This window comes from Rhopalosiphum maidis, chromosome 4 (genome assembly GCF_003676215.2).
Source record: "Rhopalosiphum maidis isolate BTI-1 chromosome 4, ASM367621v3, whole genome shotgun sequence".
Lineage (NCBI taxonomy): Eukaryota > Metazoa > Arthropoda > Insecta > Hemiptera > Aphididae > Rhopalosiphum > Rhopalosiphum maidis.
The window spans coordinates 55,323,497-55,346,985 of NC_040880.1; the positions used below are offsets into that span (position 1 = coordinate 55,323,497).

General features: G+C 25.2%; 2 protein-coding genes across 5 annotated transcripts in view; one reads left to right on the forward strand and one right to left on the reverse strand.

The window, feature by feature from the left end:
• Positions 1 to 4,840: 4,840 nt before the first annotated feature.
• Positions 4,841 to 6,369, reverse strand: LOC113556065 (26S proteasome non-ATPase regulatory subunit 7). The gene is made up of 2 exons (XM_026960791.1): positions 6,208 to 6,369; positions 4,841 to 5,940 (listed from the first exon to the last, which is right to left on the reverse strand). Exon 2 carries the CDS (start codon positions 5,934 to 5,936, stop codon positions 4,992 to 4,994), a length of 945 nt encoding a protein of 314 aa, XP_026816592.1. The 5' UTR covers positions 5,937 to 5,940; positions 6,208 to 6,369; the 3' UTR covers positions 4,841 to 4,991.
• A 9,167-nt stretch (positions 6,370 to 15,536) lies between these two features.
• LOC113556999 (pancreatic triacylglycerol lipase-like) overlaps positions 15,537 to 23,489 on the forward strand; it is a 28,801-nt gene continuing 20,848 nt past the window's right edge. For 2 of the 4 annotated variants that reach the window (XM_026962261.1, XM_026962258.1), the window contains exon 1: positions 15,541 to 15,850. The gene's annotated coding sequence lies outside the window, so the exon portion shown is untranslated. Of the gene's footprint in view, positions 15,851 to 23,489 lie in introns of all 4 variants that reach the window. The other 2 variants (XM_026962259.1, XM_026962260.1) reach the window with 2 other exon arrangements.

The following is a 23,489-nucleotide window of genomic DNA, read 5'->3' on the forward strand; positions in this document are numbered from 1 at the left end:
TTGTAGGTATTGTATATGTATACGTATACAGTGTGTTCAACGATAAAGGTAACACTAAGTATATAAAAAACGCGTGGCCATGCATTTCATTGGGATTTTTCCCCACTGCATACAAAAAAGACTTGATATTGTTATACACTTATTTTTTTCGCACGTTTTTTCTTGCGCGATGCCCAGCAAAATAACAATTTTTTTCGCACGTTTTGAGTTGAATTAATTTTATCGAACGACTGACTTATAAAGATTTTTAAACATTTCCACATTGAGAGCAACGAATCGAGATTCCGATTTGGTATCTGTAACCATGTAACACGCGTGTTGTATTTATAGTGATTTTTTTTTTTAACAGTCCGTTTTGATACGGTATTACAAAGTAGGTGCCATATTGTATGTGATTTTGAACGATTGTTTTAAAGAAAACTCATACGCGGTGTTATAATTATTAGTAATAGAGCGAAACCTAACCTAACTAAGGAACTTTATTTCGTGGAAAAAAATTGCCTGAAACGAGTGCAATGTCCTTAGTTGATTCTGCAGTAAACAAACCTCGAACGAAATTTACGGTCACAAACGTTATTTACCTATATTATATGTATACGTTTGAACACACTATATTATTATCATAATATTATTGGCGCCGCCGTGTCTGCGTACGCGCTCGTCGTAATCGCATATATCGTACAACGTAAGCGACTCGTAATTTCGTAGTATCCACCGCACTACCACTGTGCAGGGCGAAGACACCTAAAACGCCGCCGAGTGGTGGTGCGGTTTGGTAAACAGAGGTGGCGGTCAGCGACTGCGCGCCCGACGACGGCGCGATGCATTGGTTTACGGCGGCGGCGGCGGGGTGGTGTAACAGCTTATAGTGCTTATACGTCGTCGCCGTCTGGCGTAGGTACAAATACTATGTTTTATGTATTATTATTATTATTATTATCATTATTTATAATATAACAATGTATATAGAGCTATACAGTAAGTGATGTATTTTGAGATATACGTACGTAATTGAATTATATACATTGTTTTTTTTTTAACTTGTATATTTCGTATTTTTTAAATTTTTTCAATATAACTCGTATTATTTTTAGTTTAAGTTTTTTCGGGAATGAATTGTTTAATAATTATTAATAGATGATACAAGCCATATAAATATTTATTTATTTTTTTAATTTAAACATAATTTAGTCGTATCTACAGTCCTATATTATAATATACTCGTATAATAATAATTATTGAGGAAAATGTACACTACATTATTAATATTGACAATATTGTTAATTATCTGTTAAAGACGCGAACAAATATAAACATAAAAATAGATAAGTAAATATATAAGCTATTATAGGCACTATAGCTGACATGATATTATTTCATAGTAAATATATAGACCTGCTAAGTGTGAAAGTGTAATCTAAACTTTAATTTTAATTTTAGCGTATGATCTAATAAACTTTCATGATTTACTATAATAAAGATGAAATAAACTTTTAACTAGGTATTAAATATATGATGTATCATGCGTGTTTATAAATAGCCGAATATTTTTTGATGCAATGCCAACATTATTTAATATTTTTTAAGCTATTATTTCAAGGTTAGGAGAATCGAGACGATCCATTTGTTTTTATGTTAAATATATTGTTTAGATATCTCCAAAATGCGTTCAATGGTTGAAAATACGTGAAAAAGGTATTGTCAGTTCACGGTGATTGATATGTTTGGTACATCTTATTCTTATTGTATCTAATTTGTTTATATATTCACGTCTCATGTGTGTACATATGTGATTTGAATTCCAATTTTGGCTGTTGTTATTTTCTAACAATTTCTTTTAATATATTCTCTGAAAACTATATCGTCTTTTTAAGTCCAGCGTTTTATATGAATTTTTCTGTTAATAACGATTTACGTTTTAAACAATAGTCATGTGTTCAATCAAATTATTTAAATCACTTTTAAAATATTTATCTATATCCTAGAGTAAAATTAATACATTTATAACGGTTGACGTGATTAAAACGATGACAAATTAGGTTTCGTACCTAGAAATACATACAAATTCACGCATAATATTTACACATATCGACTGTCACTTATAAGTAATAATCTTATCTAAGAAAATATCAAAATACGAAAATATTTATAATAATATGTTAGGTATTTGTAGTATCACAACCACACACCTGCTTTATAATAAATTTAAAAATACGAAAAACAAAAATATCGGTACTTAGTTAATAAATATTTTGTAACATTTGTAATATAGTCAAGTATAGGTACTGATTGTATGTTGATCAATATTATTATAAAATTATTAATTATTAATATCGATATTGCATGTTATTATACTAATACGCTTAGTAATAAGTTTATTTTTATATAATATAATGGTATGTTGAATTGCATTATACCTACATATTATAATCAAAATTTGAACGGCGTTTAATTAGTATTGTATAGAATACGCACGAATGTATAATAAATATTATAGTAGTGACCTATTCCCCAATGATAAACATTGAGCCTCTTTAATGTGTTATTCAGTAATCTATATCATAATTATTTCCAATAAGGTAACTCATATATTTTATATTACTCTAAACTAGAATTGATAATTTCAATACATTTTTAATAAGCTCGACGGTTGGATTCAATTCGGTTAACGTTGCGCATACAAAACAAAGGAAGTTTAAACAGCGGAGTTTGCCAACAGCGTTGGTAAATTCAAAATTGTATTCATTCTCAAACACCATCTGTTACCCGTATCAACTGCGATACATCGTTACAGTCTTGTAAAGCGCATTTCAGTTGTACGCGATTAAAATATTTTGTGTTTTTATAGATGGTGAAACTTCAGTTACAACATGCCTTTTATTGTCACCAAATATACGGTCAATATACTCTTTTTGGAACAGAATACGTAAACATATTGCTTATACTATAGAAAATATAATTATCAATAGTTGGCGTATAACAATAATTATTGTCTATAGGCTAAAAGTTTAATGAAAGTAAAACGAAATCATGTCAGTGATGTACTTATAATAGCCTACCCGAAACGCCGTGTGTAATTGTTTTAACATCAAAATTGAAAGAAAATAATATATTATATAATATTATGTATTGCAGTATTGGATATTATATTCAATAGAATTTCTTGTAACAAAAAGTTAAAATTTTTAAAAACATAATTAATTATTATTAACAAAAGATCCAAATCAATTATATTATGACAAACTTTTTCATTATCTTTATAAAAAAAACTTTAATTTTTCAACTTTAATCCTTAATTTATAACCAACTATTATTATATATTTTTATTATATTTGTTTAAGTAACATCAATTTCTTTGTTTGTTTATAATATGAAATACTATTGAAATATTTTCCATATCATTCACTATTCAGTAAATATTATGTATATTTGCTTGTAATTTATTTGAATTTGGGCTGTTAAAATAATGGTATTGTCGTATTGATCTTTTTTATGAATAAATTATGTTTTTAATTAGTGTTAAAATATTAATTAAATAAGTTTAAAATAAATAAGTAGATTGTATTTTTTTCATTTTATCGAATCTGTAAAAATTTACATTAATCTTATTAAAGATGCTTTAATTTTACTAAAACTTCAGTACTTCTTTATTTTTTTAATGTGCTATTTATTATGTAACTTTTTATTTATAATATGTGATGCAATTCAATATTTAACAACAAATACTATTTTAACTTTCTTAAATTATACAAACTATCTTAAAATATATTTTAAATAATGGAAACATTGTGTTTAATTTTTATTTAAATAATCCATTGATTTTAACATTAAGTCTTAACTTAATGTATTTTAACATTTTACTGATTGATTTTACATATATACTATGTACATCATTTTTTTTTTATAAATTATGGATTGGAAGATTTTTTTTTATCAAACAAGAGATTTAAAAATCAAGATGTTTATAAACAATCTTATTACCATACAATATGTATACATTTAAAGAGGTACTTAATATGTTGTATTTCATAATTAATATTTAGTACACAAACAACAATACCTACTAATACAATATTAATACAAATCATTATATAAATCAATTCATATCCTAGTTTTTTTTTTATACGAAGTTTTAATGCATTTTTCATAATATTTGTATTTTTACATTTAACGTATCAAAATCAAACAATAAATATATATTTTGGTACCTAAGTGAATAAAAAGTATAAGAGGTATAAACTGATGAAAGGTGCATCCATTGGTTATTGATGAAACTTTATTTTATATTTTCATAATTCTAATTTAAAGAATTATTTAGTGGTTTATTTATCTAAATAATTGTTAATTAAAATACTTATTTCGAGTAAATTATAATCAGTTAGAAATACTTGAAATAACCTTATATCTTATAATTGATTAAACTACTTTTATACTACATTCAATTAACATGCTGTTATATTTAATGAAATATATATGTTTTAAAATTAAACTATATAATATATTGAACTATTACTAAAATTTCACTTAAATTTGGTTGTATAGTGATCATCCTAGGTAATAAATAAATTTGAAGCTTCATTTTTTCACATAAAACTTGTTTAATTATTTACTATAAATGTTTTTATATATTTAATTGAACTTTGAAAATATACAAGCTAAGAATACATAATTTTTAAATTAAATCATAAACATATATGATTTTAGTAGAAGAAAATATATTTATTTATTTATTTGTTTGGTTATAAAGTTATTTCAATAGGCACAGTTAATCTGAGATATTATAAACTAATAATAATGATAAAAAAAAAACAAGGATTTAAAATAATAAAAAATACCAATATACACTGTCGTAAACAAAATAATTATAATAAAATAAAAATGTAAGTGTTAAGTGTATGATTTTTGCAAAACTCGAGACAAAAAAAAAAAGAAAAAATATTATAAAGATGTTTATTTACAATTATATTATATAATTGAATCATATTATCGATCTATTTTGCTTTGATTTCTTTCTTCTTTGCAACTTCATCTTTTTTTTCCTCTGGTTCCCTTAATTGTTTCTTTTCATCATCACTGTTAGCAATCTTATTGTTGATTAAATTGTGCAATGCAATAATGGTCCTAATAGTAGTTGCTAAATACACAGCAAGCATATGATCATTTACTTTAACGTGCATTGCAGCAACCAAAGTATCTTTTTCTACGTCTGGTAAGAGATTAAATATTTCTTGTAGTTGATAAATAATTTGATGATTAACCGGTAATTTTCCATCAACAACTTGTTGTAAATAATCTCTAATATCAACCATTTGTTTATACAGACCTCGAGCACCAAATATTATGTTGGCAACACGTTGGCTTAAGGAACCACTAGTCGAGTCTTTAATATCTCTAAGTAGATGTTCAACACCAACCTCTTCAGCTTCTTCTGCTCCAATTTCACTAGCAATGTGTTCCAACGTCTTTGATGGCGGTGATCCATCGTCATGAATTTGCTCCACAACACGATAGGCTTCAGTAGGTATACCAACATCCTTGGGTTTAACATCAACAATTACCATGACAGATGTATTGTTTACACAGTACTGGTGTACTAACTCATTGACAGCAATGTCATTTTGGTGGAGTTTAGGACCAGTGTGATACCAACCAACTACTTTTTCACGAGCATTTACTTTCTTGAACATACCATACATATTTTCAAGATAGTCATGATCGAGGAACCACACAGACTTGTCTTTATCATCTTCATCAAATGGAAGTGCAAAACTATTAGAAATATCAAGCACTTTGTTTTGCTGCCAAGAACCAAGTAATACACCTACTACTCGTTTTTGATTGCCGATTTTTCCAAGTCGAGTAAAATGATCAACAACACTCAGCAATACCAATGGGTGAACTACCACTTTGGATATAGGCGATTCATTAGTCGACATTGTTCTAAAAAAAAAAAATAATAAATGTACAAATGCTTACAAAAATAACAATAATGAATTCAACATTATATTATCATTATTATTTAACATAACAATATCAATACTTATATCCAAAACATAATGAAACTAACAACACATTTAAAATAATGTAGATACAATGAATAAAATATTATTATTTATATTTATCAATACATTAAAACATAACAAAATATTTATTAACAAATAACTAAAGAATAAAATGATAAATAGTGATTTTTGAAATTGAACTTACTTTTAGTGTATCCAATGTATACGCTTTTCAGAATTTATTTTCACAAAGGTAATAGATGATTATTATTAATTTAATTATATTTTATAAAAATCTCATAATAATAATCACTAAAAAGTAGAACTATAGAAATTATAAGTTCCTTTTGATAAAATGACAAGCATAATACTTTGTAAAATAACAATAACCTCAAAAATTGAAGTTGTATACGCTATCTAGTGTTTGGGATAAGATGACGTCCGAATTATGAAACCGGGTAACTCCAACAGGAGGACAAAAACTATTACAGTCACGGCTATAGATATCTTTAATCATGATGATAACACAGTCAAAAATTAAAGGTATAAAAAAATTAAGAAAAAAATATATACATAAGATAGTATTTTTTTGTACCCGACTGCTGAGAATTAAGATTTCAAATTTAATATGTTTATAATAAATTTTCATAACCACACTACAAATAATTTAGAGATATAAACTCAATTATGAAAACAAATACCCAGTTTTCACCGTAAGTACAAAATTTTATTATTATCCAGTCGGTAATTTAAGCCGTTATCACCGGTCGGAGGTTTTTACACATCATTTTTACAGCAAAATGTATAGGCAATTACAAATAGCACCTGTAGGCTGTAAGTCTTATGTAAATACAATAAGAAGTGTGCAAATTATATTATATAATAATTATGAAATATAGTATTTATAGTGAGTTATTTGTATGTATATTATATTATAATTTAATATGTATTATATACGTAATATTTTATCAAACAATATTAAATAGAAAAAATCTAAAATTAAAAATACATTTTATATTAGCAGTTAAGGGGACGCAAGTACGCTACCCCGTCATCTATCCATGTAAATGGCGTTGCACGGGATAAACTCAAGCAGACAGTATTGAGTATTCACTATTCACAGTGAGTGGTGTGCTATATCAGGATGGCTGTAAATGTATATCTCAACCTTACCAATTTTTTATCACACATTTAGAAAAATTAATTTATCTCCAAATTTTTTTTTTTTTTTTGATAATTTAATAAATATCAAAATTATTCATTCATACAGATTAATTTTTTTTGTTGTTTTTTCATTTGTTTAACATTATTTTATTAGTTATCAAAAAAATAAAAATGCTAAGGTACAGATTAAGTTTCATTTTATGTAGTGCAAACGTTTGGTAAATGCACTGCAAATAATGTACTCTTAAGTTTATCCCAAGCAAAACCGTTTTAGTTTATAATCTCATTATTACGCTAGAACCATTGTTAGTACTAACCCAGGTCTACTTTCAAAACATTAAATACTATGAATTAGTATTTAAATATATTTAAGATTAAAACATTTTAATTATTCTGTAAGTTTTAAAATTGCCTATATTAAACCCCTTAAATAGCGGTTATCTGACGTTTTCTTAACAATACCTACACAAAGAGAAAACATTTAATATTATTATTATTATTATTCTTTTAATAATGGAAAAGACTAGAGAGTATAATTTGGTTATGGTATAATGGAAACTATTACATTTTAAAACATCTAATTTTTGTACTTATTTAGACCAAATTAGATTTTTGTTTTGTTAAAAATGTGTATGATTAAGTACACGTATGTAAATTATTAATTTTGAGCTTAAAAAAAACTAATTGTCTAGATAGTTTATTAATATCTTTAAAAGTATTTAAAATATAGTTAAAATTGTATGTACTGTCATAATTTTGTCCTATGAAGTTTATATATGTAGGTAGGTATTATAAATAACGATAATATCTCGTCGGATATATTACTGTTACACATATCACTATATTTATATTCAGGAGCGAGGCACGGAACTCAAACCATTTACAAGTCGGGTAAACTCGTGTTCACGCATAAATTGTACAATTTAATATAATATTGTACGAGTGTAAAATATATTTCCGATGCCGAGCAATGTTTTTCCCTGCAGTTTTCAGAACTTTATGAGTAGGTACACATGCCAACCGTGACCAAAAACCACATACATACCATACGTCAGACCGTTATTTGTTCTTAAGAGGTACATTTTATTTTTAAATAATTTCCCAAAAATTAAATTTACACCTAATATTATATAATATATATTATGAAAAGCAAAATTATTCATCACCTCTTATAAAAAATGTTAATTTTTAATACTTTTAAAAATTAATTGTTTACATATTCATACATCTTAATGTTATATAATTCAATAAAAAAACAAATTAATCAAATAAATTTTATTATCAAGGAATATAATCGCTCATAGACACTGCAGTGATTTGTATTCCTTGTCACCGGTGATCAAAATACACGTGCATAAGAACAATATAAGTTTTAAAAAAACAAGATTACAATTTTTGTTACAACTTACAAAGAACTATAAAGAAAACATGACATTATGTTCATTACAAAAAATAATACTCTAGCTATGATCCATTGTTCTTTTATAAAAATGTCTCCACGGCTCCACCGATTACCACAATAGTGTTGCATATCAGTTATAATATCATACAATTTTGTATCTGATTTTTAGTTTTACCTACTGTGTTTACTGTGTTAGTAATTAGTAATTAGTAATTTATGCTTATTGTCAAAACTTTATTCAGTTATAATTAAAAAACGTAAATTTTTATAAAAAATACCCATTGACCACTCCCGTGGTTTACGATATTATTTTTATTTGCACGAAGTAGAGACTTAAGCTCTATATAATAAACTGCTAAAACAATTTTTTTTTTATTTAATTTTTTATATATTTAATTTTTTTATATACATTTATACTTAGTCAATTTTATGTAATCGCTTATCGAAAGGTACTGCATATTATATAAACACATTTAAAACCCAATAACACCTTTTAGGTGCATGTGTGTTAATTTCGGAGTACTATAGGATATATTTTGATGAAATAAGTATAAATAATAATATAGCTATAAATACCTTGTACAAAAATGTCGTATAGAACACAATCCTTTTTATATCTCTTGTAGGGAAAACAAAAAATAATTAAATAGAGTAGACTGAGTAGAGTAAAGTGAAGTTTTATAAATTCAAGTGTGTTAAATTCCCATTAAAAGCCTGTTATTTGCTATTTGCATTAACATATTAATCCTTTAGCTGTTTAGCTAATTTTAAATCACAAATGTTATGAGAAGAAACTTAAAAGAAATAAACCTTTGAAAAATGATTATATTTTACCGTAGTTAAACTTTAATGCTTTTCCAGTAGCTTTCGTAAATATTTTGCAAGATAATGACAGTTTTGTAGGTTAAGTTCGGGTTAAGTGTATTACCTACTTTCAACTGTTCATTTTAACGACTAAACAGTATATTTATTGAAACGTCTAATAACAAATTTTTCTTTTCCGTGATATGTATAATTTACATTTACATGTTATTCGTATTATAATTATTATGTTATATCATATGTATGTACCTACCGATATTGCTTTAAAATTCCCTACTATAGTGAAGATGTATTTTAAACTGTACGTATACATTTCACTAATATACAATAAATCGATAAATCCTCATTACCTTCAATAAGATAACGGTTTATTATAACATACAAACATGTACTTAATTTGGCATGGAGGGAGACAACATATATTTTAATAATAGTCAGGTTTTTTACAGGCGCCTCTAGGTGGTATTATGTGTGGAATCCTAACCGTTACGCGTGTACACGTAACAAACTATACACCCAGCGGCTGTTGTTGTTGTTGTTATAGTGTCGTAAAAAGTAGTGCTGACTGATGTTTGTATATATCAGTACTGTATTACTTCATTACTATATTTATAGACAATATTATCATTTTATTAGGTATTTAGGTTAGCGGGTTTTTTCTCACAAATATTTACACGGACATTTTCTTTTTATCAAATGGCTGGTCATGTGTTTGAATTACAAATATAGGTAATTGAGTGATGCGTGTTATAACGTAGTTGTTGTACACCGATATTATAATCTAATATATATTATGTACTAATACTATACATATTGTGCATCTATAATGTATAAAATTATAATATAATGTCACATATTACATCACAATACAATTATTTACCAATTATGACCGAATACTGAATTGACGAATCTGATCATCCACAGATCATCGACGTAAAGTATATCCTGTACCATAGCCTATAGGTATCTATAATCTATCTAATTTCAATAGTCATAAATATCAATACTAATGAAGTAAAGACCATTGATTAATATTTATAGTATATACATATATTTTTTTAGATTCTGAGTGGAGGGATATAAATGTAGTGGTTTTACATAAAATTATATGTGTGCGTGGGTTTTTAGTGCCTGTTATCAACTTTAAGTAATAAAAATGGTTCAATCTTAAACTTTGAGTTTGGAAATTGGATCGAATTGATACTTTTTTTTGAAGAATAAAAAGCAAAATTGTTCACTCTGAATTTAATTATATTTATGTATGTTTGCATCCCTTTATTTAATATTTATTTAAAAATATATTGTAAAAATATTTAAAAATAATTATATCAATAAAATTTAAGACATAAAATAATATTATAATTTAATTTAACCTAGCGCATGTTTTTTTTTTTTTGTATATATTTATTCTTAATGAATTAAAAAATTACCTCCTTTATATAACGGACACTACCAAATAGCAGTACGAATTTGTTTTGACTGAGAGTGTCCGCTAATCAGAGGTTTAACTATATGTTTTATAAAACTTTAATGAGAAAAATAAATGTACTTCACGTTTCACGTTCTGTTTTAAATAATAATAAGTAATGAGTAATAACTATAATATAGTTCTACAAATTTTTTCCTCGAAGTTATTTCACGAATGAACATTGTTTTAATAACAATATATTACCTACATTGATTTTTTTCATATTACACATAAAATGTTTTCAAACAAAATTATACAAATATAATTTATTAAAGTATCTTCTGAATTTATATTACTATTTTGTTTATAAATATTTATATGTCTACTTTGTTTTACATGTGTTTACATAGTTACATCAAAGGTTAAAATAGGTTTTATGTACCTATTATGTTTAAACCAGTGCCTGAGGCCTTACATTTTCAACTGGGCTGTTCGATGATTTAATAATAGTTATTGAAGCGTATCGTAGTTAAGATTCATGTCGTGCTATTATGTGTATATTATTATACAGGTATATATGTTTACTGTATACACAATATAATTATTATTTGTTACTAAAGCTTCTACAATATATATATATATTATATATGAATGCACTGCGCGGCCATCCGGTACTCTGTAGTTATGTTATGCACAACTCTCCATGCTGGAGCCAAAACCGTAATGATACGGTGAGCGGTGTCAAAAAAATATACTTATATATATGTATAATGTATATACCTACCTAGTGGTTATAAAATAATACTATAGTAATAATGTTACGGGTAAGCACGAAGAATTTTCCGCATTGTGAGGTAACATGAAAAATATATATATATTATGTCATTTATGATGATCGCAGTAGGAAAAGGCGTATTTAAATATATAGGATATGAATTGAATTGTTTTACAGACATTATATCACATACCTACGTTGGAAATAATTGATCGTCGATAGGAATAATTTCGATTGTTTCGTTGAAAGACTAGACACAGGTATGGTATGACGTATGTTTTATATTGTTATAAATTATTGGCATTAACAGAACGTAGTAAAGCGTATGACCCTATTCAGATAAGTATTATAAGATAATAGATATTATATATATATATTATATTATATATTCCCTTAATATAGTGGTATTATTGATACTTGTTCTTACCATAATATCAAGTATAAATATACATATTGTAGGTGGTACTATATAGTTTAATAAATAACTAATTAAAAATATTAATTAAATGGATATTCATAAAAATAAACCATTAAATTAATAAAAAAATATGAAAATATAATGAGATGTCAAACCTATCATAATATTTTATTGAAAAATAAGAACTGACTTAAACGATTTAACAAAAATTTAAATTATGTAATTATTAAAAATGTCACGTATAATAAATAAAATTCGGGTGTATTTTATAGTATAGATACCAAAATAATAAATTTATTGATATCATTAGTACCTACTTTTAGCTGTAGATAATAAAACAATAAATATAGTCTTATATATAATTGAATCATTTATTAAAACATTGGTGCGTTGTATAATTTGTATTATTTTTAGTCGTCTATAGGGAAAAGTGATGAATTGATTTTTATTTATTCCATATGAAAATATAATAACGCATTATTTTTGTATTTAAAACCCAAGGGAGTATCATCTTATATAGTTATAGAATAATACTTGTTGTGAGGCAACTGTCTATTGACATTATTATTGAGAAAAATAGTAAACATTGCGTATTTTACTTCTGGTCTCTGCCCTTTCTATTTTAGCTCCACCTGATGGCTGGCTTACATTAAAAAATAAATATGCAAACCGTAAGATGGCTAATACAAGCTATATAGCTTGTACTTATATACCTGACCTAGCAAAATGTTTGTTTGTGTTGTCCCAGATTGCATTAAGGCTGGTAGGAGAAGGAAAGGGTTCCATTACATTTTATAGTAGGTCATTATATCCGTATGGAAATACATGAAAAGAAGTTGTGTTATCGGTATGGTTATATAAAATATCGAAATCTTAAGTTTTGTTTCCTCGAAAAACTTAAAATGTTTCTTTAAGATAAATACGCTTTAAAAATATAAAATATGTTTTAAGAATTTTAAAACGTTTAAATATTCAAAAACATACAAAACTTTCATATTTTGATTCATAGTGTCACGAAACTGATTTTATATTTATGTATAACATATATACAACTAATCATAAAAAAAAAAAAAATGCTAATACATGAAAGACCTAAAAATGGACATTGAGGCTTATGAACGATGTGTATTTGTAATAATTAGCTTCATTGTTAATATAATTAAACTTTACATATTATTTTGTAAGTAAAGATTATGATAAATTATCTATTCCTGCCAGATAGGTACATAATTTCGACTCGTTACAATGAAATTTACAAACACAAAAAATAATTAATGAATAGTTAAACCATTTAAGTAAAATGTTAAGAAAAAAATGTCCGTTAATGTTCATAAAACATACAATTCAGGAGTTAATTGAATAATGTAATGTGCTTTACTTTATATACACTTTCAAGTTTTTCTTAACATTTCTTATAATTATATTTGGCTTCAATTAATTAATTAACTTATTATTTTTCTGTCGACAAAACGTGTTTTTTTTTCTATGTAACTGGGTCGTAAATATAAAATCGAAAATACAGCGTCGTATTCCAGGCTTTCAATACCTACACTATTTCATTTAGTTCAATATTATATAATGTTGTTGATTATTGTAGCATTGTAGGTAACCTAGATTGGCATATATGCGTATCATATAATATATGGTTACTTTATGAACCACTCATTTCATGTTTATACGTTTAAATTTCGAAAAATGGCAAGTGGCAAGTGGCAACTATATATTTTATTTAATACAGTGATAGTTGAAGATAGAACACAAGAAAACCTAGCATTTTACGTCTTATTTTTCATAAATTTATATGATAATTGTTATATTAAATTACATCATAATGTAATGTTTTATGGGCAGTTTTTTTTTATTATAATTTTGTTAGTTGATGTTTATTTATATTACAAAATATAATATAATAATATATTAATGTATCTAATATATCTATCTAGAAAATACAAAACTATAGAATAATATTTTAGTATATTATTTCCCTTGCATTTATTTAATTTGTTTTTCATTTAGTAATGAATTAAACATGAATTATGATACAACTCTTCTTTTATCATAAATAAATTATTAATTATCAAAATTATTTGTCTGTATAATCAATTTCCACCAATAAGTATGAACAATGAACATAACTTTAATCTTCTAAGCATTAGTAATTTTAAGGTATTTATGGTGGATATTATCCGATTTTGTTTTTAAATTTATGATTTGAAACAATCACAATATGCCTATATATTAATCGAGCAATTTTAAATTCATACCTAACTTTTTTTTTTAAATAAAGGATCAATTTTTGGGGGTTAAAAATTCTTATTTTCATTTTTAAAATTGTTTTCCAAACGTAAATAGTGATTAAGTATTACTTGTAGTAAGGTGGATTCCTAAATTTTAAATGTTCAAGTGTGGGTGATTTAGTTATAGTTAAACCCAAGTGCGTAGCTAGGAGGGATGTTACAGATGTAGTAACATCCCCCCCTCAGCCGTGATATACTCATAGATTTAGATTTAGATTTTTTTATTAATAATAATAATATTTAAATTTTTTCTCATAAACCATTTAAAATATTTCAACATAATATCTATTCACTTGTAATGCGTTTATACTATAAAGTAAACGTAAAATTATTAATTTTATGTGTATAATTTTGTCAATTATTTTGAATAACACCCCCTCCCCCTTTGAAATTCCTGGTTATGTGTCTGGCTTAACCTATGTGTAATAACTAATTAATATAATGGTAATTTTACAAGTATATTTGTAGTCTTATAGATTCAGTGATCAATGAATTATTATTTAACAATATTTTGTTAAGTATATTCATAATTTTTTTTTTTTTGCTATTGCACAATTGTAGATTTTTTTTGCATTGTCGCATTGGTTTAATTTCCATCAAATCGTCTTATTATCAAACTACTCAATATTGAAGAAAATTACTTAGTTTTAAATGTAATAAAGTATTGTAAAATAAAAATAGTATTATTAAAGTACCTAATATTATAATTTCTTTGTCCATGTTTCTTTGTTGTATCTACTCACAAATAATTATGCAATACATAAGCCATAATATAAAATATATAATTTGTAAATACTATGTCCTATAGGTATGATGATATTAAAATAAAAAATAATTGAAATTAACTTGGACGTGTTTAACACCAATTACACAAGTATTTTGAAATGATAATATTGTATTGGAATTATAATTTGTGATTATTGCTATTTTCATGAAGTAACCTTACTATTTAAATTTATGTTTTAGTTAATACATTTTCTAGTATTTCCTCGAAATTTAATTTTTTCCTATAGGTGTCATAAATAATAATATATCACATTTAATACGGTATTTTCCTAAAATAAAGAGAATAAAAACATTAAATAGATGACCAACTCATAACACGTTCACCTGACCCAACCCAACCGGTCCTCGACATTCGAGTCACGGTACTCCTGCACAGACGTAATCTAAACGTATGAATGCCATATAGTGGGGCAGCTGAAATGGAAAGCGATTCCGTCGTGACGCTTCAGTATCCGAATAGACATAATGTTTGATGGACAAAAGCAAATTAGATAATAATAATAAGGTACTCGTCGTAATCAGTTAACTATCCGCGTGGTTTGTTAGTTTCGTTAAATAAATTGAAACTTTTGTATGTTTGTACATTTTATAAACATAAACTTTAAACTTTTACTAAAAATTATTTATTTATCATAGCGGCGGATAAAAAAAAACGGATTATCTATGCTTAATAAATAGCTGCTTATGGTTTGTTATTGTACTAGGATGACAACGAGCCGAAAAATAAAATACTTCAAACTGTCTCAAAATATGAAATTTGGTCCTCACAATATCAGGTAAATACATTTTTAACAATATACGTTTATAAATGAATGTATATCAATAATATAGATATCTAATATAATAGTTATAAAAACACAGACTTTTGAAAAAATACTTTTTTTATTTCATTTTTTAATTTCTAAAACTATTTACATTCTATTTTTTATAATAAGTAATATCATTAAAAAAAAAAATGATATGAGGTAGTATATCCTATACGAATTACAATAAGGCAATTCAATAATACATTTTTAAAATTAATTAATTTAAAAAGAACTATTCTATGTGTGTGAAATATTTAAGTCTTTTGGATTCGAATATAATTTATATATTATGTTATTTAAATTGAATGTATTTTAAAATAAAAAGTTGAAGATATAATTTAAGAATATATAGATATGTTAAGGGTTTGTTTAGATTTTTTTATCACAGCGTTAGACTGAAAAAAAATATTCTACTGTTAAACCTATTAAAATAACGTAGATAGATATAATAAAATTTAAATTAGGTATGTATAATTTATATTATTTGGTTACATTATAAATAAATTAAATGTGATATTAGATGTATCAGTATCTATTAATACGAATATTGGGTATAGTATATCGGCTAAGTATAAATAATATATATTATTATATAATGTAAATTACAAAATGATAATTCAAAAACTAAAATTTAAAAACAAATATGAGGTAAGATTTTGCGCTAATAGAGTGAGTTTCTTTAAATTCAGTTGCAGTGATGAATCATAAATACACTTGAAAATCGAGTTTTAGCATATAACTTAGTTTACTATGTAAACATCATGGTCAACATTTTGTTAAAAATAGGCGATTGTTTATATGTATTCACCTTTATTTTTCTGATTTATTTACAACAAATTTAAAAATTCCTCCCTAAAAAGATAAGTACCAAAATATTATAATAATATATTTTTCATTTATGTAAGTATATAATTTTAACTCCGATTACAACGTAAAAACTATATCTTTTATTTTATTAATTTGTTTAATTAAGTGAATACAAATTCATGTTTTAATATGTGTAATTATTTATTTGAAGAAATAAATTTCAAAAATATAATAATATATTATACTAATATCACAGTTAAATATAAGTAACGAAAACTTCATTAATATCTGTGAGAATGATTGTTTAGAAAATATAATGAACTTGGTAGATAGCATAATTTAAGCAATAATAAATTGTAAATGAACATAGTTTGGTGGCTTTAAGTAAACATAATAAAATAGTACCTACCTACTTAAGAGTTTACTGTAAATGTTTTTTTATTAAGAAAAAAAGTTTATTTATTAGGTATTTAATATTAAATGAGTATTTATTATCTTTTTAGATAACAAAACGTATTCGAATAAATTGTTGAGTATTGGCCCATAGAAAAGAAGGTCGGACATTATGATGTAAACCATCTAAGATAAACACTAAATCTGGTTACTGATCCCCGACAACTTTTATTTCGCATATTTTCCCCTCTTCAAATACAACTGTTATATGGGTAGACACAAATGTACTCTCACTCTATGTCACCAGTTGCAGTAGCTATTGCGTAACTTAATTTTATAGAATCAAATTGAATGTCTTGCAAATTATATCCGGGCAAGAAAATCATGCACAATTTGTCTATGCATAGTTATACCATAGTACTAACTTGATTTTTGATAATCGTGTTTGTAAGAACATAGGTCATGGGCTCAAATTACAAATGTTAATTTCGATGACCCATTCGGCAATTCATAATACATTTTTGTGATGTTATAATTATTTCCATATCAATGAAAACCTTTGATAGTTTTGTTTTTATTGAAATTACCCATGCTTTGAATTTTGGTGAATACGAGTTTATACTTATAGTTAAGTTTATTTTGTTAAATCTAGAACATATATTACTATGGAAAAAGATTTAGTTACATTTTCATGATCTAACATATCATATCTTGTTAAGGGTATTAATGTTTATCATTAAAGTATTTTATAGTAGTAAATTAGTTAATCTTTAAACTACAGATACGTAAATTTTCATAAATTCATAATTTGATCATTAGCGTTGGTTGTTGGTATAATATGAACACAATCAAACTTTTAGTGATAATAGTAATAGTTTTGATACATATTTTTTATGTTTATACATAACGATAACATAATATATCATCATAAAATAATAAATTTAAAATTAAATATATTATATTTAAATGACAACATATGAGCAGTCGTAAACTTTATATGTTAATTTAATTTTAAATCATAGTTTTTTTTAAGATAAAAAAACATCATTATAATAGGCATTCTTTAAATAGACACTATAGAAATATGGCTATTTGTAGAATTTACGTATAACGTCGTCGCCTTTACACTACGATTTATAAATAATGAAACGTACACAAAATTGTATTAATATTGAGATTGACTTCATATAATTATGTAACTCCATTCATAAAATTTAAATACAACGATCAGTATCCCTGTATTAACGGGTGTTTTCACTTTCAAAAACAATTTCGTGGTCGAAGGTCGATTGCCTGCGGAAGTTCATTAACGTGATTCGTATAATTGCTCTTTATCATTGACGGAAATATATTCTTCTACATGATACACAGGATTCATTTGTGTTTACTTTCTCTATGCGATGCTTAAAAAAAAAAAAAAGGACGAGGACAATTATGACTAAATTAAAAATAATTAACTGTTTAATATTTTAACGTTTTAGTAATTTCCGAGTACATGAAAATAAGTAATAATAAACAACTTAACATTTTAATAAACCTATATTTTTTTAGTTCTAAAGGACAAATTGTTGTTTACAGTTTTTTTTTTAATTTGTCATATTTTTAATGAATACATTTATGCTATGCTATTAACTGAAATCCACGCACAGTCTTTAATAAAATGCGATGATATTTTATTTTGCCATGGCTTTGATAGTAATTAATTAGTTTTTTTGTCATATTCTGTGTAAATGTATATCATGTAGTTGTAACTTGTATCTGAGAATTGTTAAATGCTTGTATTAATGAAAAAAGATTATTTAAAAAGTTAGATACTTGCAGCAGAAACACTTTCAACAATGCTTTATATTGTATTTATTCCACTCTTTTACTCGTACATACCAAAATTATAATATACATATTATATGGAATTTTTTTAATTCTATGTAATGAAAACGGGTTTTACTTTTTACTGTATAGTGTTTAATATATTAAGATTCAAATGTAGTTCTACCACATTTTGTAATATAAAATTTAAAGAACGTTATGTTATAATATAACGCATCTGTACTGTAATAATATACCTACTATATTTCATATTTTACACAAATACATGTAGATATACCACCACATACCTAATATCTCTCATTTTTATTATTTTAAAAGAATATAATTTATAAAATTAATTTCTTATTTAATAATTTCTGAGAATATGAATAGGTGTATTTTATTAAATATAAGTCCCATACAATATTATTAATTATTATGCAAACTCATTACACTATAAATCACATCATACATGATGTATACAATTATAAAATAATATATATTTATAATAATATTATTTCGAATAGCTATACATTAGTTGCTATCATAGTTACCTAAATATTAATATATCATATATTAAACTATTTTATTTAATGGCATCGTCATAGTGATACATCATACCAATCGTTAAATACCCTTTGTTATAATCATAACCTTTGAATTTTGATGGTTAAAAATAAGATTTAAACTTTTAAACCCTATTTGTATGTCAATTTAGTATGAGATAATTGTATGTTAACTTATAAATAATTAATAACGTGATGAATATAAATATTTAGTTACTACACTGTCTACACTATATGGTGTTCTTGACCGAATTTTATTTTGTTTCATCAATCTGTTTATATAAAACGAACACATATTTTAATAAATATTCACAGTAAACTATTATTTATGTTGAAAGAAGGCTTGAAATAGAATTAGGAGTATACATTTATGAGAAATTCTCATAGGTAATTTTAGTATTATGGATATTAATTAGATAAACGATCTAGTTAAAATAAAACATTATAACAGTATAATGCATACCAATATAAGAGTTAAATGTCATTTAAATCTTATAAATCGCATATCATATGTAAATACTGATTTGTTTTTTGACTTATTTATAATTATTTTTATTTTTATTTTATTTATAATAATAAACGGGTTAGAAACCCTTTTGAAAATAAAACAATAATACATGCCGGGGATATTTAAATTAAACCAGTCAAAAACTATTAATTGTTATTATCTTGGAGCTTAGAGCAAATCAAGAGATGAAGTGCTTGGTCTTAAAATTAAGTTTTTATTCTGAATAATGAATAAAATGTCCCAATATTTTCTTGTATTCCAATGTCAGATTATCTATTGATTTGAAATTGAGTTTCTTAACCCCATTAGTTCAGGGGATTTTTTTTCTGATTTATTTTTCAACCTAGGTAAAGGAAAGCTTATGATTACCATTGTATGTACTTCAGTACAAAAGAAATTTTATCCTAACTATTATTGCCTTACAATTCAAATCTAATCGTATGGTTCGCTTGCTACTACACTAAAATCTATACATAACTACAGGCAGCAGCATCACTTAAATATCACATAAAACGAGGACATATTAAAATAGTTTGTCATTATAATATGAATTATAATAGATAAACAGTGAACATATAAGTATGTTGCTTTATCATTTAACCTTACACGTAGATAACAAAGAGCTATAGAAAATGATTAAATACAAAATTAAAATAATGTATAATAGATAATACACCTGGTCAAAATATCCGTTCGTTATTTAATTTTAAGTTATATAAATGACACGTGTGTACATATACGCACAATATAATATTAATAAAAGTACATAATATATATGATGGCATAATGCCAATCTACAAGTGTAAGTTCAGGAAAGATAAATACTTTGTTGAGAAAAGCTGTTTATCTATAGTACAATAGGGTTTTAAGAATTTATAGCTATAGCTACTTCCTTTTTAAGTATTACTAAAGTAATAATAAACTTTGTGATACTACTTAAAAATATTAGATTTTCTTTTCAAGGCCCTTTTTGTTGTAATTTAATAAAATTATATTTTTATATTGATTACATAATAATAATAAAACAATATATTATTTTCAAATTTATTACATATTATTTAATATGGATTAACAAGATCGTGGATAGACATTGTTGCTGAGTGCATCAAATATTATTTTCTGATATTAATACATTTAACTAGAACTATTGTTAGATATTCAGAAAGGTTGAATATAATATTGAAATGATTTCCAAACATTATTGGGTGATTTATATTTTAATTATGATTATACAATTTTTTTATTGAATTGTATTTTTCTATCGAAAAATTATGTGATGTTATTTCCTATAATTGCAATTTTATTACCTACTAGCTGAATTACCCGTCGTTTGCGGGTTTAAGTATATAAATGTATGTAACCTAGCAAGATTAAATTTTGTTTAATCTATTGAAATTTAAATTAATTAAGATTGTTGAAATAATATTTTATACATATTAATTTAGTTTTTAATATAATAATTATTATCATAACCTATTCTATAAGTTATAGCTTTTGGCGGCCGTAGCTTTGTTCACGATAAATTTTAGCAGTGCAGGTTCAAAATAAATGTTTTACTAATAGTTTTTCAAAAAGTCATCTACAAAACTTCTTTGTAGACAATGTTCTTCACTGATCGTATATAGTAGGCGACAAAATCACTAAGCTACTGGGTGAGCCTACGCGTGAGCAAGCTACGTAGAACTGCCCATGTAAAAAACAGTTTTCTCGCAAATCTATTCCTGCAAATTTGAGAGTTTGGCCTTAGGACTTGTTTAAAGTCATTGCAAAACAGACTTTGAGGGGAAACTGTAATCGTTTAAATTCGAACGGAAGATCATTCGGGATTAAAGGGATTCGTGGTACAAACACAGTTTCCCCTTTCGCACATCCACTTAAAATTGTGGCTTCTACTATATTGTGATGTAAAGCTTTGACTTTAAGCCTGGTCCCATTGCACAGTTAAGGTGGTTTCAAATTTTGCAACAACATAGTTGTTTCAATGAATTTAAAAATTCAACTGGATAATTAGTGGTATCGTCATGTTGGCCGCCGTATCTATCTATATCGCTGTAAAGTAAGATTAATATACGCAATTAGTATAATTGAGCTAGTCAGTGTTTTCTATATTTTCTATACAACTCATAATAATAATATAGCCACGGATCGATTCATATCTACACGCTGATAAAATATACACACAAAAAAGGTTAGATTACAGGTAGATGGAAACCCTCTGGCCACCGTGTCGTACCGTATTTCCCGTAATCGGTTGACTGCTATTGTTATTATTATATGAATATAGATATACAAATTACATGTAAAAAATTATTTTTACCGATTTCAACCATTTAAAATCAAAATTTCGAAAAATCCGTCCAATGGTTTGAGTTGTGCGTTGATAGATCAGTCAATCAGTTTATTGTTTTATATATACAGATAATATATTTAATATTTGAAAGCTTTATAAAAAAAAAACCATTCATTTATCGTTACCATATAGTTTTTTAAAATAAAATAATACTTATGAATTTACTTTAAAGTATATTATAGAAGATGTTTATATAATATAAATTAACTATTGTAATGATAAGTTATTAATTATGTACCTACATATCTTTTTAAATTATATTTTAATTTAATAAAGGTTAAATTTCACATTTCAAAAAAAGAACATGATGGTTTTTAATTTTACAATCATGCAATTTTTGTTGTTATGATTCTGTAGGATTTAGTACAGTGAAGTACCAATTAGTAATTATAAATAGTGTTAAAAAAACTAATAATGTTTTTGTATCCTATCATAAATTGATAATTTTATTTTTAAATAATATGTAATAATTAATTTTCATCAAGATTTTAATTTCATAATTATTTATGCGTTGTTTAGAGATTTAAAAATATTATAATTTGGTACTACAAATATCTAGGTAGCAAAAAAAAAACTAAAATAACTCACAATTATTTCAAAAAAAATTAATGTAAATTTTAAATGAAAATAATAAAAATATAAAATTATTAAGTTATTGAATAATCTTGTATTTTTTCTGAATGGCTTAGTACTGTTTTATTTTTGGTATAAAATACAATGTGCATTACGCAACAATATTATGCGACCAGAGCAATTCAGTCTTAAACCATCACTTCTTAGTGATTTATTCATATCGATACGATTGTCATCTCGATAAGTATTTGATGTACTTTTAGAATGACAATTTATTTTTTATCGTTTTTAATGACCTGCATTTTTTGTTTTGATTAATCCCCCTCTCTTTGATGACCCACAACACGTTTACATATAATTCTGTGTTTTACCGTGTGGTGTGTGCATATGCAGTTTTAGTCATCATGCAACTCTTTTAGGAGTTTTGCATTCAGATGAGACTACATAATTGACATTTCGCTCTATAACCGGTACACTTATAATGTTGTCTTGAGCGTGAAATAAAGAAAGAAAATATCAATACGTTAAGTACTTTCAAACAAAATTTTAGCTGTATTATAGGGTTCTACAGATATCCAAACGAATAGTTAGTGGCAAGGTTCAATA